This window comes from Thamnophis elegans, chromosome 13 (genome assembly GCF_009769535.1).
Source record: "Thamnophis elegans isolate rThaEle1 chromosome 13, rThaEle1.pri, whole genome shotgun sequence".
Lineage (NCBI taxonomy): Eukaryota > Metazoa > Chordata > Lepidosauria > Squamata > Colubridae > Thamnophis > Thamnophis elegans.
In genome coordinates, this window is record NC_045553.1 from 16,964,975 (window position 1) to 16,981,343 (window position 16,369).

At 45.6% G+C, this 16,369-nt stretch overlaps 1 protein-coding gene across 2 annotated transcripts in view; it reads left to right on the plus strand.

Annotated features, from left to right (window-relative positions):
* The window catches only part of LIMK2 (LIM domain kinase 2), a 60,235-nt gene that overhangs the window by 31,906 nt on the left and 11,960 nt on the right, over positions 1 to 16,369 (plus strand). For both annotated transcript variants that reach the window (XM_032230114.1, XM_032230115.1), the window contains 5 exons: positions 2,249 to 2,358; positions 2,907 to 3,095; positions 4,280 to 4,385; positions 4,947 to 5,140; positions 7,681 to 7,867. In XM_032230114.1, the coding sequence (XP_032086005.1) occupies positions 2,249 to 2,358; positions 2,907 to 3,095; positions 4,280 to 4,385; positions 4,947 to 5,140; positions 7,681 to 7,867 (786 nt within the window). The remainder of the gene's footprint in view (positions 1 to 2,248; positions 2,359 to 2,906; positions 3,096 to 4,279; positions 4,386 to 4,946; positions 5,141 to 7,680; positions 7,868 to 16,369) is intronic.

A 16,369-nucleotide genomic window follows, 5' to 3' on the forward strand; every position in this document is an offset into this window, starting at 1 on the left:
TGCGCATGCACAGTGCAATAAAAACTGCTCTACGCATGCGCAAAAGTGAAAAACAAGATGGCACGTGGCAGGCCTGGGTCGCTGCTGTTTCCAGCAACCCAGATGCCAAACCACTACCGGTTCGGCTGAACTGGTCCAAACCGGTAGGAACCCACCACTGCTCTCAACATTGAATTTTAAAACCCCAAATTGCTTCAAGTGATGAGTGACAGCTTCAAATGCTTGGCCCTTTCCAGGATTGGGTGCCAGATTGGAGGAAGGGACACTTGGGGGGAGGGTGGAGGGTGAAGGAGTGGCACATTCATTACATCCCTTAAGCTACTGTTTCTCAACCTTGGCAATGTTAAGGTATGTGGACTTTAACTCCCAGAATTCCTCAGCCTTAACCCCACCCATTAAAAGCCAGAGGGCCTCTGGGTGGGAAGAATGGCTTTTGAGTGTCCTGGAATCAGGTTTCCTATTTGGGTCGGGGTGGAGGACTCTTCTGGGGGGAAACATGAAGTTAGGGAGCATGGCAAGCCAGATCACTTGCATGGTGGAAGGCATGTTTTCTTATGTTTTCCTAGGTTTGGGAAAACTTTTATTTTAATAGCAGTAGCATGTAGACTTACATGCTGCTTCACAGTGCTTTCCAGCCTCTCTAAGTGGTTTACAGAGCCAGCCTCTTGCCCCCAACAATCTGGGACCTCATTTGACCCAACTCGGAAGGAGGGAAGGCTGAGTCAACCTTGAGCCTGGTGGGATTCAATCTGCCAAATTGCAGGCAGCCGGCAGTCAGCAGAAGTAGCCTGCAGTAACTGCACTGTAACCACTGCCAGTCTCATCAGAGGGCTTTAGTTATTGTCTCCGGTCTCAAAAGTGGTGAGAAGCAGCCCATTTCAGGCCTGGGGAACCTAGGGCAGTGATGGCACAGGATGGAAACCTGGAAGTTTGGGTGCCAGTGCGTGTATGTGCACTAGAATGCTGCTCTTCTAGGTTTCAGTGGACTTGCACACACAAAGGTCAACTGACCAGTGCACGTGTGTGCACAGGAACATGGAAGAGGAACTAGTGAGGCTGCGCGTCCCATGTGGGATGGCTTTCCGTGCCGTTTCTGGCACGCATGTCATATGTTCGCCCCCAGTGGCCTAGGGGTTTGAATTCACAGAGGACACTGGCTGAGGGCTGAAATCTGGTTGTGGCCACCAGAGGGCCCTCTTGGGCCAGGGGGAGAGGTGAGCTAGAGTTCGCTTCCATGCTGCCCTTGCCCAGAGCACACGACGGGGCAGATGCCTCCAGGGGAGAAGAGAGCAAGGGGCTGGTTGGTGACCCCTTGGTAAACTCTGGTTCTTCATGGTGGGGGGTTGAGACCATCGTCTCCTGCTTGGGGGCAAGCTGCAGTATGGAAGAAGCCCTCCTCCCTCTCCATATAGCAGGTGGATGCTTTAGCTGGGTAGACGAGTCTCTTGGCGTTATTGTTTCTTTTTTCAAAGTGGCTCGAAGCTACACAACAATTTTAGGCAGTTGAGGGAGAAGGTGAGGTGGGAAGCAGCCCCAGGTCCTCTTCCCCTTCCCTTTCCCGGGGTTTTCTAGCTTTGCTTTGCTCCTGGGATCGAGGGCGGCTTCCCTGCTGCCTTCACAAGGGCACATCCTGGAGACACAGTGCGAGGTGGGGAAGAAAGGCTGCCGAGGGCAGGTCAGTTTACAGCCTCCCTCCCAGATCCCAGCAGGATCTGTAGGAGGCTACTTAGTGAGCAAGAAGCTTGATGAAAGCCAAGGAGGGCCTGGAAGGTAGTTTCCCCCAGACAGTTCCTGAGATTTCCCTTCCTGGAATCAGCCACCTGTCCACGGTTCTTGTGCTGGCTTGTCAATCCTGCCTTTTCCCTGCAAGAGCAGCAGCCGCCCTGAGGTTCAGCTCCTCGTTTCCTGCTCTCCGTTGCGATGGCCCCTCCGCCTCAGCCCAGCCTCTCCTTGCCAGCTGCCTTCCAGCCCCACCATGAAGAACCAGAGTTTACCAAGGGGTCACCAACCAGCCCCTTGCTCTCTTCTCCCCTGGAGGCATCTGCCCCGTCGTGTGCTCTGGGCAACAGCGGGCAAGGACTGATCCTCAGACACCTCTGGGATTTGTGGCAAAATTCTGGCTCGACAGCAACTGCTAAGGCTGCATTCAGGAAAAGGGCAAAGCCTCCTCTGGGGTTTCACTCCATCTTTCTAGAGCATCCTCACGTTTCTTCCTGCTGACCATCCTGCACGTCCCTTTTCCTGGCAGGTGGCTGGGGAGTACAAGTACCACCCCGAGTGCTTTGCGTGCATGCGATGTAAAGTGATCATTGAAGATGGCGACAGCTACACTTTGGTGCAGCACTCAGCTCTTTACTGGTAAGGAGAAGCGGCCATGCTCAGCCGTGGGTCTGGGTGACTCTCTGGGACAAGGAATGTCTTCTGCCCTGCGCTTGGCCCTCCCTCCTCTGCCCTGACACCAAGAAGGGAGAATGGCAGGAAAGGGTTGTGTGTCCACCCCCACCCCCCTTGCATTCACCAGAGGTGGGAGGCACCTGGAGAGTCTTCCACCCCTCTGGGTGGGCATTAGGGGCATGGAGAGCCACCAAGTAAGGAAAGGCTGCATGAGACAGTCCTGCTCTTCATGTCCCTGTGCCAGGATTGAAGAAGCCAAGCTGCCCCTTGGATCTGTAGCCTTGAAATCTTATGCTTTCCCTCTTCCTGGCCACCATGGTCCTATGTGGGGTGATAACCCTCAGGGCAGGGAAGGAATGTTGGAAGCAATGCTGTCTGAATGTAGACCTTGTCTTTGTAACCAGCAGCACTATAGCGATGGGCTGCTTCCTACCTGACATCATGGAAAGCACACACGGCCTTTTCTGTCCTCTGGTCTAAACTAACAGCAGAATTCTGTTCTCCTTTTTCAGTGGCAAATGCCATAACCAGTTTGTGCTGACGCCAATGCTAGAAAGACTCTCGGCGGAGCCTCTCTGTGAGCAGCTGCCCTACACTTTGACCCTTCTCTCCATGCCTGCAGCTACCAACGGCGAAAGGGGGTTTGCTGTGGCTGTGGAAGGGGGCTGCTCCCCCTATGCTGCTACAGTGGAAGTGAAGGAGTGAGTAGGAAGCTCTGTGAACTGCATGGGGTTTTGCTCTGGTCGAGGTGTTGAGAGATCCAAATTCATAGTTGTGGGGCTTTGCATTTTCATTCCAGCTTCTGCCATGCCTGTGGCTCCTGTTACCTTGAGCGATGACCTTCATTGAGAAAGCAGCCCCTTTTGATCTCCTCAGTGGTACTAATGCCATTCACGGCCAAAGCCTTGGACCTTGGAAATCGGAGGCATTGTGCTGAAAGCATTCTGCCCGGGAATTCTTCCAAGAGGATCCCTCAAAAGGACTAAAATACTACACATTTCCAACAGGTCGCCATTGTTAACTGAGAAGGCGCCTGTGTCCTGTCTCACCTGCCTCTGCATAATCTTTGCCTCACCCCAGTTTCACTCTTACATCAGTCTGATACCAGCAGATGCAACGCAGTCTGGCATCCACCTTTGAGAAAAAAATTCTTAGTTGGAAGAAGTGATGCTGCACTCCTCCTCACAAAAGACTTTCAAAGTAGCTTCAGGGAAAGGTAACAAAGATGATCACAATTTATTTGCTGCCCATCTCACTGTGGGGCTACTCTGGGCTGCTTATAACAATTTAAGGCCAGAGGATGCACTTCACCTCCCCCACCCCATCTGGGAGCATCTTTGCCCTTTTGGCTGCCCGGCACTTCCATCACTGCCCTCCCCCCTGCCACCCCCTTTACTACCATCTTTCTCCCAGCTGCTCCAACTGCTGCCCCTCCCAGTAGCAGTGGGAAGGAGGGCAGGAGGAAGATGATAACAAAAGTCAGCTGGGCGTGGCAGGGGTAGGTGGTGATGGAGTGTGGGGTGTCCCCAAAGATAGGGAGAGAGGTAGGGAAGTATCAGGGAGGAGGCTTGAAGCCTACCCTGCAGTCATAATAAATACAGTGGGCTGTGAAGCATCCAAATATTGATCTTGTGTCTCTGAAGGCCCTGCAAGAGCTGTAACCGGGGACTGTTCCTAAACACCATTTTCCATCGCTATTGTAACTGTCACTGAAAAAGAGGTCATTAAGCAAGGACTACCTATGCTTGTTCCTAGGAGGAAATGGCTTCAGAGGTGGCTTGCATGGCTTTTTTCTCTCTCCCCATTGCTATGTGGCCCCTCATAGAGACTCACGGAGGAGGCAGATTCTTCTGATCTCAAGTCATGTTTTTGCTCTCGTGTGCAGAGTCAACCGAAGGCACATCAGCCCTGATGTCCAAAATGCCATCCACCCCGGGGACAAAATCTTGGAGATCAATGGAAACCCAGTCCGCACACTACAAACCGAAGAGGTATGTTCTGAACAGCCTTTCCTATTCCCTGCTGCCTCGTAACGGAGATGGCGCCTAAGGCCTCTTGGGGCAGGAGCTGGGTTTGGGACATCCCCCACTATGTCCTCAGCCTCTCTAAGTAATTGTGAAAGGCCTTCTTTCCTCTGAAAAATTGAAGAGGTGCTGAGAGAGATGAGAAGAGCAGGCTGGCTGAAGGGCCTTGTGGGATTTGCCTGAGGCTTCAGAAGATTTCTTCCTTGAGATGGTGTTTTAAAACAACAATAGGATGTCTGTATTTTTTTGTCTTCCTGAGTGCCAGTCGAAAAACTTGCATATGCTATTTTGATTTTCATCGCAGATTTATATGACATAAATAGAGTAGCTCTGATCAGGAAAAGTGGCTTAAACAGCCAAGACATGCTTTTAATTAACCTCAGCCCAGCTGCTTCTTAAGAATGAGCAGCCAAAGAAATGCCTCCTTCATCCAACCTTCCCCATCCCAGGTTGATGGAGGAAGATTGTGGCTCTGTTGTTTTGGAAGCCTTTTCCCCAGCACGGCCCAATTCCCTCTTTACTTCTCAGGTCAAAGAATTGATTCACAAGACGAATCAAACCCTTCAGCTGTTAATCGAACATGACCCAGTCTCTCAGCGCTTGGACCGGTTGCGCCTGGACTCCCGGCTGTCCGGGGGCAATAAGAAGCCCTTCACCCCTTGTATTTCTGCCTTGGAGCTCAAGAAGAACCTGGAAGGGAGCCTGCGGCGACGCTCCCTCAGGTAACATCCCCGGACTGCAGAATGGCCTGCTAATCTCCAGCTGCTAAGTGGAGCACAAGCAAGCGCTGCCCTCCGGCCATAACCGTCCTTGGAGGTGGCCATAGGCAGGGAACTGACCCTGCCAGTTAGGCTGGAATGCAGCTTCAATGACCTGAGCTCTAGTAACAGATTCTCCAAAGATTGATTGGGTTTGCCCTTCCCTCCCTCCCTCCCCTCCTACAGCTCAGGGTGGACTTAGTCTGAGTTGCTTCCTGGTGTTCATTTCTCAGGCTTTAATCATGTTGCTGAACATGTTGGAACTGTCTCCACTGGGTAGTTTCCGCAAGGCTGTATGATACAGTATCTCTGGCTCTCTAGAGCAGGGGTCTCCAACCTTGGCCACTTTAAGACTTGTGGACTTCAACTCCCAGAGATGATTGGTCATGAGGTATATAATCAATATCAATATTAAGAAAGGAAAAATGTATAACAATTACTTTATTTGTACATCTGGTCATTTGTAAAAACAATTGGAGGTACAAGAAATTTAAAAATGCTGTTTGAATCCCAAATTTGACCTTTAAGGGATTCCTTATGAATTTAGTTATAATTGCGATATATCTTATATTATGTTATAAGATATAATATGTGATAAATCTACTGCTCGGAGATCCCAAGAAGCATCAAACTTAGGATCTCACTTATAGTAAACTTCAGAGATAATAGCCATAGTACCTAGACTTATATATCGCTCCACAGTGTTTTCCAGCCTTCTCTAAGCAGTTTACAAAGTCAGCATTTTACCCCCAACAATCTGGGTCCTCATTTTACCGACCTCAGAAGAATGGAAGGCTGAGTCAACCTTGAGCCTGTCGGGATCAAACTGCCAAATTGTAGTCAGCCGGCAGTCAGCAGAAGTAGCCTGCGGTACTGCACTCTAACCACAGTGTCACCGTGGCTCCTAACTAATTAGCACATAGAAAATAAAGGAAATAATAGATAATCAGCTACTAGAATTCCCCAGTCAGCATCTGAACCACTGCCATGAAGGTCAAATTTCTTTGGGTAGAAATGACTTGAATGCCAGAGACCTGAGTCATAATGGGGGGAGGCCGAGTTACCTGAAGACCCAGCAGGAATAGTGGGGTACCTTAAGTGTTTGAATAAGACTAGAAAGCTTTCAGTCCATCTGCAAGCTCTGTGGGGATTCTGGGCCCACTTAAAATCTTTCAACTCAACTTGCCCCACTCGGTTATTGTAAGAAATTTTGGAAGAAGGATGCTGTATAGCAGGAGATGAAATCCACAGACTCCCATAATTCCTCAGCCAACCGTGTTGAGTTCAAGTTCCCAACTTTTAAAGTAACCAAGGTTGGACCCCTTTGCTGGGTAGAGCAATTGGTTGTGCACAAAGTATACAGTTGTGTATTATCTCATACAGGACAGAATACCAAACAGAGTAACAGAATACTATTGGTTGGTGGTCACCTGCATTTCATAGCTCAAACCACTCAAACCCATGAATACTGCACCAGAGTCATACCTGACCATAACCCTGCCCTTTCACAGGTCCTAAGTGTCAGGCCCACACTTGCATGCAGAGCACCACCCAGCCGGAAGCAGATTCTCACCAGCAACAAGAAACAACAAGAAGTTAACACGACCCTCCAATAAATCCAGGTCTCCATTTACACCACCAGCCCCATCCCAGAGCCCAGCAACCTTACAAATAAGACTAGATGCCCACAGGATCACCTACTCTTCTAATGCCACCTTTTGCTGGCAGTTCTCCTCTGGGTTCTGTGTAGGAGAAACAGGACAGCTATTTTGGAAATAGAAATTTGGCCAGAACAATTGACCAAAAGACAAGTTTCAATCTACGTTGGAAAGTCTTTCAACAAACATAATTATTTTTAAGACTTCACATCTGTTGACTGATACAGTTCTTGTAATCTGTCTCTGATGTAATCTGCCCAACCATTTGTCCCTCCACCTCATCCCAATTTAAACCCTACATCAACTGAGCCAGTCTATGCATACAATGAAGGGAGCGGCAGCTGGTGAAAGTTTATACGTTTTGTTAATCTAAAAAGGTGCTACCAGATTGTCTGACTTTTGGCTACTACAGGCTAATGTGATTCTCTTCCTTTTAAGGAACAACAGAAAATCCTAAAGTAAATTGCCGTTAAGGAGGAAGAACCTTCCTAGTCTACTTTTTCTGGGCTGAAAGAGATATTTAGTATCAATTCATTAATTGGATTAATTGTGTGTTTATCTCTCTTTGTCATAATTTCCTCCTGGGCTAAATAAAGAAACAATTGATCTAATCCTTCTGTAGAGGCCAGTTTAAGGAAAGGATTAGGATTAGGCAAAATGACCCTTATTCAAAGGATTAAAAGGAGGGGGATCCTGGTCTGGCTCAAGAATGTCTATCCTGCTCCTGTATGGAGCCAGTTCTCCATGTTGTTTGTGAAGGTGCTCTTCTTGTCTGGAAGTCTGCTCCGAGCACTGAGGCTGCAGATGGTACCTGGAGTCCTCTCCTAAATGTGTGTTGTATTCCAGGCGAAGCAACAGCATCTCCAAGTCCCCTGGGCCCAGCTCCCCCAAGGAACCCCTCATCCTGAGCCGTGACATCAGCCGATCAGAATCCCTTCGCTCCTCCACCAGCGGTTCCCAGCAGATCTTCCGCCCCTGTGACTTGATCCACGGGGAGATGTTGGGCAAAGGTTTCTTCGGCCAAGCAATCAAGGTAAGAGAGCCAGCCCCATTCCCCCCGCCCCCAGGCTTCACATGTGAATTTCATCCCCTTCCACCCACCCCTCAAATCCTCAAGAGCCTTGCAGGGGACCCTGGAGTTTGATGAATTATAGAATTCAATAGATAGAGAATTATACATGGAGAGCAGGAGTGGTAAGCTCAAGGCCAAGGGGCGGATCTGGCGCGCAGGGTGCTTAGATCTGGCCCATGGGACCACCATGGAAACAGTGAACGACTGGCCCAGGGTGCCTCTGCCAGCAAAAATGGAGCTTGGGAGGGCTGTGGATGGCCATCACAGCCAAAAATGAAGCTTGGGGGCTCATTTTCACTGGCAAAGCACTTGGGCCACCACAGGCGCCCCAACACAAGTGACATCGAGTTGACCACCCCCCCCCCCCGAGGTCAAACACAACCCTGATGCGGTGCTCAATGAAATCAAGTTTGGCATCCCTGATGTAGAGTTTGCCTGTTCCACTGTGCTTCCTGTGCATCAGCAGAGTTCTGCCACTGCACCTGGATGGCCATACATGTAGCCCTTGACCTGTGACCATTTCTTTAACGATGATTCAACGTTACAAAGTTCAGTGGCCTTGACAAGGGACTTACGACCCATTCGCAAAGTTGCAGCCTTTCTATGCACCATCATGTGATTGCAATTCAGGCACCCACATTTTACACTTCTTGTAGTATTGTACAGTCACATGACCCCAATTTGCAACCCTCCCAGCCAGTATCTAACAAGCAAATTCAATGGAAGGGGGGGGTGTGGAGTAGTCAGATTCCTTTAACAACCATGTAATTCATTTAACGCCCCAGTGATTTGCTTAATGACAGTAGTAAAAGAAATACCTGCAAAATTGGGTTTGGCCACTTTGTGACTCACTGAATGGCCGCATTGCAACTAAAATTTCTTTTTTTTAAAAAAGTTTTTTTATTTTACTTGAACAAAAACACAAAAAAAGAATCATCCTTCATTACATCTTGTAGAAAGCATGTCGATTGGTTACAGATAACTTTCGTGCATTTCTTCCACAGTCATTACTTATAGTTCATATTAAATTATACTTTAAATCAAAAATCTTTGTATATCTTACTACCAATGTACCACAATTCTCATTGACTACAATTATTTGAATGTGCTTTTACCTCAAATCATTCATAAAGACACAACCACATAATGGCATTCATTAGCTATTTCAAAAAATCCTCCAATAACATTACACCTTTATGACATCTTCTAAGTACAAGTCAATTAATAAAGTTTCTAAACCTTCCCCCCCCCCTTCTCCCCCTCCACAACTCACTGTTTAGGATTTGTATCCAAGTTACTTTTGCCAATACCATAGCATGTATATATTGTTAAACAATGTCCATTGACATTTCCTTGTTATTATAATTGGCTAAAAATCATTTACTATTTATGTCCCATCTCCTCTCATCAGACCCCCTCTCCCCCCAAAAAACCTTACACCTTTATGACAAGATCTAAATAAAAATTTGTTAATAAAATTTATAGGTCTTTTTCCCAGATCTCAATTTACAATTTATATCCAAATTTCTTTTACTAGTTTGCCAGTACATGTATATATCATTAAGCTGTATCCATTATCATTCCATTATTGTTATTATAGTTAATTATTTGTTAATGAATAAGCATTTAATAACAATCTGAAACAATCTAAGAGTTACTAAATTCCTACTTATTGATCACCAAAATCAACTAATTTTTTATTATCAACTTTCATTGTCAACCTGTATCTTTCCAGTAACAAAACAGTCTTATCTCTCTTGCCAATTGTGGTGTCAGTCTTCTTTTTATCTCCTTTATAAGGTTTTTATAGACTTCTCTCCGCACTTTGTTGCTTGAAGGATCTCTTAGGTAATCTTGTTGCCCTCCAGCTGTTACTAAAATTAGCTTGTCTTTGTTTGTCAATCTTGCTTCTGAAAAGATTTCTATTCTTAAGTCCATCATCATTACCATTTTTTTTTCCTTCTGTATCTTGGAATCTGGGGTAGAGCTCCAATTCGTCGAATTCCCTTTTTCATATTCCCTTCTTTCCACTTTCAGCCACATTTGCTCCATTAATAAATTCATCTATTGTCTTAACTTTATCTTCTATGTCTTCATTCTCCCCTTTACTTTTTGGGGCTCCAATCCCTTCATCTTTTGCTGTGAGGAAGACTAGTCTTTCCAACCTCTTCTCAATTCTCCCTTATCCTTCCAATAGCAACTAAAATTTCTTGTGGTTGTAAGTCGAGGACTTCCTCTAGGTAGGGCGGATTGAATGATGGTTGAGGCAGGAGCTTTTCAGGATGGAGGGATGTAGCATTTAGGGTCCCGAGGCTGGAGATGAAAAGAATGTAATCCACTCACAGATAGCTGAATCAACCAAAGTTTATTGAGCATCCAGAATTAACATAAGAATCAACAGCAAAATTATTAATCATGAAACATCATTCTTATAGTGTTTTCAGCTTCTTTGAGCTCTACCTACTTTACGTGTTATATCATTATTGGCTAACAAGTCTCCAAGGCACAATAATTGGTTAGTCCTTACATTATTGGTGTTCGTGAGAACGTGCATGTTCTCACACACTGAATGAATCAAGTGTTATCAAATGAGTGAATGTTACAAATTATACTTTGTATCATCCCGTGCCCTTGATACCTGGGAACACTGCAAGCAAAGAATAGCTGACAGGCAAATATTTTCTGCAGATCGCTGCAGTTTTTGCTTACACGTGTAACCTCAGTTCCAAGGACCATTCAGATGATTCACTGTAAAAACCCTACAGAGGGAAGGCTACAAGAAAAATGATTGATGGGAAGAGCTGTGGTGGGATCATAAATATCGAGGAGCCTCATTGCTGGGGAATTCTGGGAGTTGAAGTCCACAAACCTTGGACTTCAGAGTAGCCAAAGTTGGAGACCCCTGCTCTAGATCAGCAGGGGTTCTGTTTTGAAAACCACACCAACACCTGAAAACTGACATGATATTGTGCTTTGTGTGCATTTGCATGCATTTGATATCTAAAAGCATATCGACTGCTAGAGAACTTGTGGTTCAAGAGGGGATGGGATCCACAACTCAGGGAGACCAGCTGATCTCACTTTTAGGAAATCCCTTCTTATTTCCAGGTTAGGTCTCTCTAATGGCTTCCACCCTTTGCTTCTTGTTCTCTTGCCCAGGAAGAATAAATTGATCTCTGTGAAAACCCCTTCAAGGATTGGACGGTGGTTATCAGGTCTCCCCTCAGGCTTTTTTTAGCCATTTTTCATAGTATTTAGACCTCTTGTTATTAGTGTTCTTCTTTGCACTCTTTCTAGGATCTCAGCATCTTTTTTGTATTATGATGATCAGAACTAAACGTAGTATTCCAAGTGTGGCCTCACCAGTGCACTATAGAGTGGTACTATCACTTCTCATGAGCTTGACACTAAGGTGGCCCATTAGGACACCCAGATCTCTCTCACAGTTACTACTGTTCATCCCGGGGCTGCCTAGTCTTATACCTGTGTGTTTGGTTTTTCGTGCCTAAGTGCAAGAGTTAAACTTTTCTCACCACTGAACTACACCTCGTTGGATAGGACCCAGTGCTCAAGTCTGTCAGGATACTTTTGAATGTATCTTCCAAAATGTTAGCAATTCCCCCAACCTTTGTGTTATCCTGTCAGGCCCAAAGCAAAGAATGACACATATTGATTCTTCCAAGCAGCATTCTTTATGGTTTCACACCTGTAGACAAAATCTCGCCAGATTAAGGACTCTACTATCTGCGTCTACCATACACTGTGGGAACTATTAGGGAGGGACCGCATTCACCCTCTTTCTCTTACATAAGGTATGTGGGCTGTGTTGCCTTTTATTTCCCTTGAATGCACCGTCTCCCTCTTACACCTCACATCCACAGAATTAGAATTTAGAATAGAATAGAATAGAGCTGGAAGGGACCTTGGGGGTCTTCTATTCCCACCCCCTGCTCAAGCAGGAGACCCCTAGACTATTTCAGACAAGTGGCTGTCTAGTCTCTTCTTAAAAACTTCCAGAGATGGAGCATCCACAATTTCTGAAGGCAACTTCTGTTCCACTGGTTAATTGTCCTCATGGTTACAAAGTTCCTCCTTACCGTATTTTTCTGAGTATAAGATGCAGCTTTTTTCCTCAAAAAAAGGGCTGAAAATCTGGGTGCATTTTATACACCGAACACAGCATTTTTTGCCTCCCTAACCCCGCCCCCTTCACTATAATGGCCATGCATAACATTATGGAGGCTTTCAGAGAGCTCCTGGGGGCTGGGGAGGGCAGAAATGAGCAAAAAACTGGCTGTTTTTTGCCCCCCCAGCCCCCAGCAGCACTCTATAAGCTTCCTAAAGGCTATCCATGCAATTTGTTTGACACAAAATGGGCCCATTTTTTGCTTGTTTTTGCCCCCCCCCCCAAGCACTCTGCAAGCCCCCCCAAGGCTATTCATGCCTTTTTAAAAAAACGGGCCCATTTTCGCGAAAAGCAGGCTGTTTTTGGGAGGTTTGCAGAGTGCAAAAAGTTTTTTTCCCCTTTTGGAAAGCTCTTTAACTGATTGATGAGAATTACATTGATCAAATGCTGTGCCAGCAGAAACAAAGTCTTAGGTGCTGCAGATTGTCAGCGATTTCCTTCTCCAGCACATGGATAAATACACCTGGAAACATCTACCTACCTACCTACCTACCTACCTACCTATCTCTCTCTCTCTCTCTCCCTCTCTTTCTCTCTCTCTCTCTCTCTCTTTCTCTCTCTCTCTCCCTACCTACCTACTGTATTTCTCTGTCTCTCTCCCCCCCCTCTATCTACATACGTACCTACCTACACCCTCTCTCTTCCTACCTACCTACTATATTTCTCTCTCTCTCTCTCTATCCCTTTATCTATCTACCTACCTAACTACTCTCTCTCTCTCTCCCTACCTACTATAGTTCTCTCTCTTTCTCTCCCTCTCTATCCCTCTATCTACCTAGCTTCTTTTTTTAAATTTGCCTCTTCAAAACCTTGGTTCATCTTATACTTCAGTGCGTCTTATATTCCGAAAAATATGTTAATTCCATGTTGCTTCTAGTCCTGCTCTCTGGTGCTTTGGAGAAAAATTTTACCCCCTATTCTTTGTGGCAGCCCCTCAAATACTGGAATACTGCTATCATGTCCCCCCTAACTCTTCTTTTTTTTAGACTACCCAGACCCCAATCCTGCAACCATTCTTCGTATGTTTTAGTCTCCAGGCCTTTAATCATATTAGTTGCTCTTCTCGGAACTTTTTCCAAAATCTCAACATCTTTTTTGAAGTATGGGACCAAAATTGGTTGCAGTATGATGAGCATCTCTTCAACCCCATCATCATTCATGAAGACGTTGAAGAGCCCTGGGACCATTAAACTTTGAAGAGTGCTTAAACCAGAGGTCCCCAAACTCGGCAAGTTTAAGACATGTGGACTTCAACTCCCAGAATTCTCCAGCCAACTGGACCCCTGGCTTAAGCCCTTCAAACTTTGCCTCACTTTGCATTTTGCAATAATTCCTTTGATTGTATCCCTTTAAATGAATGGCACCCAGCTAATTGGTCTGCTGTAGCACATTCCACCCTGAAGTCTCTAACAAGTGAAATTAGCTTGTCAGCCTAAGGCAAACAGATGTTATCCCTTGTAGCTTGTAATCTAAATAGGGCAGACCCTGGTTCTAGAGAAGGCCTGTCAAAGCATGGGGGCTCATCTGCTATGGCTAACATTGGAGGTACCTCTTGCCTCCTATCCGGTAAATCAGAGTCTCTAAAATAAACTCTTAGATAAGAAGCTTCCAACTGATATAGTTGGATAATTTCCCCAGAGGGTCTTTGGTGAAATCAGATGTAACCCTTATATATATATATATACACACATGAGGGTGATTTAGTTAAGAGGTTGTATCTAATCTTCTCATCACAAATGCTTTGTTCAAGCTGGAGAACAGGTTTTGGTGGGGAATCTTCATGCACGTTGGGTCCTCGATCCTTTGTAAGGAATTTTGAGATGAGTTTATAGTCTATATCGTCTGGAGTGGAGCCTCAACACAGGTTGTAAGAAGAACATCCGTCCCCTTTGGTGGTAGTGTTAGGAGGGGTTATTTGGGGTCCTTGACTTGGTTCCCAATTTCCCCAAGGGCTTTCCCGATCTGTAGACCATGGTCCAGAGGAGAGGTTCGGCAGCTTTCTTTCCTTTGACTTTAAAACTCCATTCTGGATTGACTCAAGAGCTATTTTGTGAGCCTGCTAGAGCTGCCAGAGGTTTTGCTGACTCCCAAATCTGTAACGTTGCAAGTCTGAGATTTTCTCTCCTGGACAATACATCTTCTGTTCCCCTTGTGAAATCTGGCTGTAGGTGTTTATCGATCCTGGCTCAAAGGGACCAGCACAGGTTCTTCAGACCGCAGCAGAAGGAAAGAGCTGATTGGCATCTATCCCCTATTAGAAGTTTTGTGGAAATCCTGGAGAAAACCCCAACTTCCATTTGAGAGAGTTGTTGCATTGCATAGACTCTCATAGAGATATTTCCAAAGGACCCCAGACAGATTCTCATCCCTAGGAAGATTGTTGGAACAGCCAGGTGGTTCATCCCCTTTCTGCCCTTATATCTGGGAAGCTTCTTGCCATCAATTGCTTGCAGTTGGCAATGAAGTTGGCTTAAATCAAGTGTAGTGGAGAATGTTTCCTAGCATTTATTCTGTTACTTGCTGTGTATAAGAACAGTTTCCTTGTATTGATATGATAGGTAGAGAGCACAGTCTCTATTTTTGCCAGTAGTTTAGGTTAAAGTCAAATGATATGACTGTATTTTAGCAATGTTTTTATTAAGCCCATCAAAGAAACTCACTAACTTCTATTTTTGTTGAAATTGCAGTTCTTTATGGATTTTGCAGTTTGGGCTGTTGGAAACAGTTTTTAGGCACTGTGTTAGGAATTGTAATATTAAGAGATATTTGTTTCATCACACAGTAAGACAGAGGTTCAGACCGGATTTGCCATTTTTGTCTGCCTATCAAGTCCTTCCTAAGGACCCGGGATAGGCAGGTGTGGAAGTTTTACGGTTTTAAAAGTATTGTTGCAGGATGTAAGCTGTTCCAAATTAAGCTGCCTTTTGTAATTGACTGAGGTGAAATTGTCAATGCTGATAATGTTCAAATGGTGTTCCAGTTGTTTTAAGATTGCACCCAGTGTGCCTATGACTGCTGGTACTACCTTTGTTTCTCTTGCCACAGTCGCTCTGTTTCTATTTGCAGGTCTTTGTATTTTGTGATCTTCCCCAGTTCCTTCTCTTCTCTTCTGCTGTCTTCAGGTATTGTCCATTATTCAGAGTTCAGACAGACAAGTCGGTCACCTGATGCGTAACATGCCGGACTTACAATTCTCAGTGAGAAAGACAAAAAAGAGAAATATTATCTAAAGTATTACAGTCTGAGAAATGTATACTATTTTTAATATAAAGAGATGGTTTACTGCTTGTTGTATTATCTCAGAGGTATTTCTCCTGAATTTGCTTTTCTTCTGTATTTGGTGAAATGTAGTTTAAGAAATTCAAGCAAATAAGTTGTTTTAAGACTAGTCTTCTTAAAGCAGGGCCCTTTTATTACTTGTGGACTTCAACTCCCAGAATTCCTGAGCCAGCCGTAAAAGGGCCATGCTGGCTCAGGAATTCTGGGAGCTGAAGTCCACAAATCATAAAATGGCCATGGTTCCCATCCTGTCTTAAAGGGAACAAGGGAGGTCCTTTGCATCTGGAGAGATTCAAGTCAACGAGATCCCTCATTCTTTATTTCTAGGCTTTGAGGAGGTTATGGCATCTATCATTCTTTTTTCAGCTCTTGGAGATGAGCTACATTCCTATGTAATTCCTGGCCCTGGATCACAAAGTCCATCTCTGGGACTATGTTAATTCCCTGAAAGGGAGTTAAGGTGTGGTTGTGGGGCCAAGTAACCTGATGGACATGGGATGATGTAGTAACCTTGAGGTTTCGGGCTTAACGTCATGAAACACTAGAAAGATCTGTGCCTAATTAAAGCACCTGCCTTTGATCATCTAAGAGGGCAGAGGAGGAGGAGGGGTGGTGGTGGTGGTTGGGAGTTCTTTTTGAATGGTGTGAATTGGCAGTATTGTGTGTTAATAAGGAGGATGCTTTTGGAATTGGCAACCCAACAGGAGCATGAAGGGCTTGGGAGAATGATATGCTGAGCAAAAGGGTTGATGGAAAGGCTGCTTTTCCTGGCAATCCTACTCTCAAAGCAGCTTTAGCCTTTCGGGGGAGTTGATTTCCTGGTCTGGTCTGCCTGGAGGGACAGGATGAATTCCTGGGCTATTGACCTGGAAGCCTCCATGTTACTGGCCTGTCCCCGGATGCCTATTGCTGGCACAGAGCTCTGTGGGAGGAGGGGGTTGGCCATCTCCTGCTGGTGGACACCCCAGGGATGTCTGGTCAGCCATAATGAAAAACAG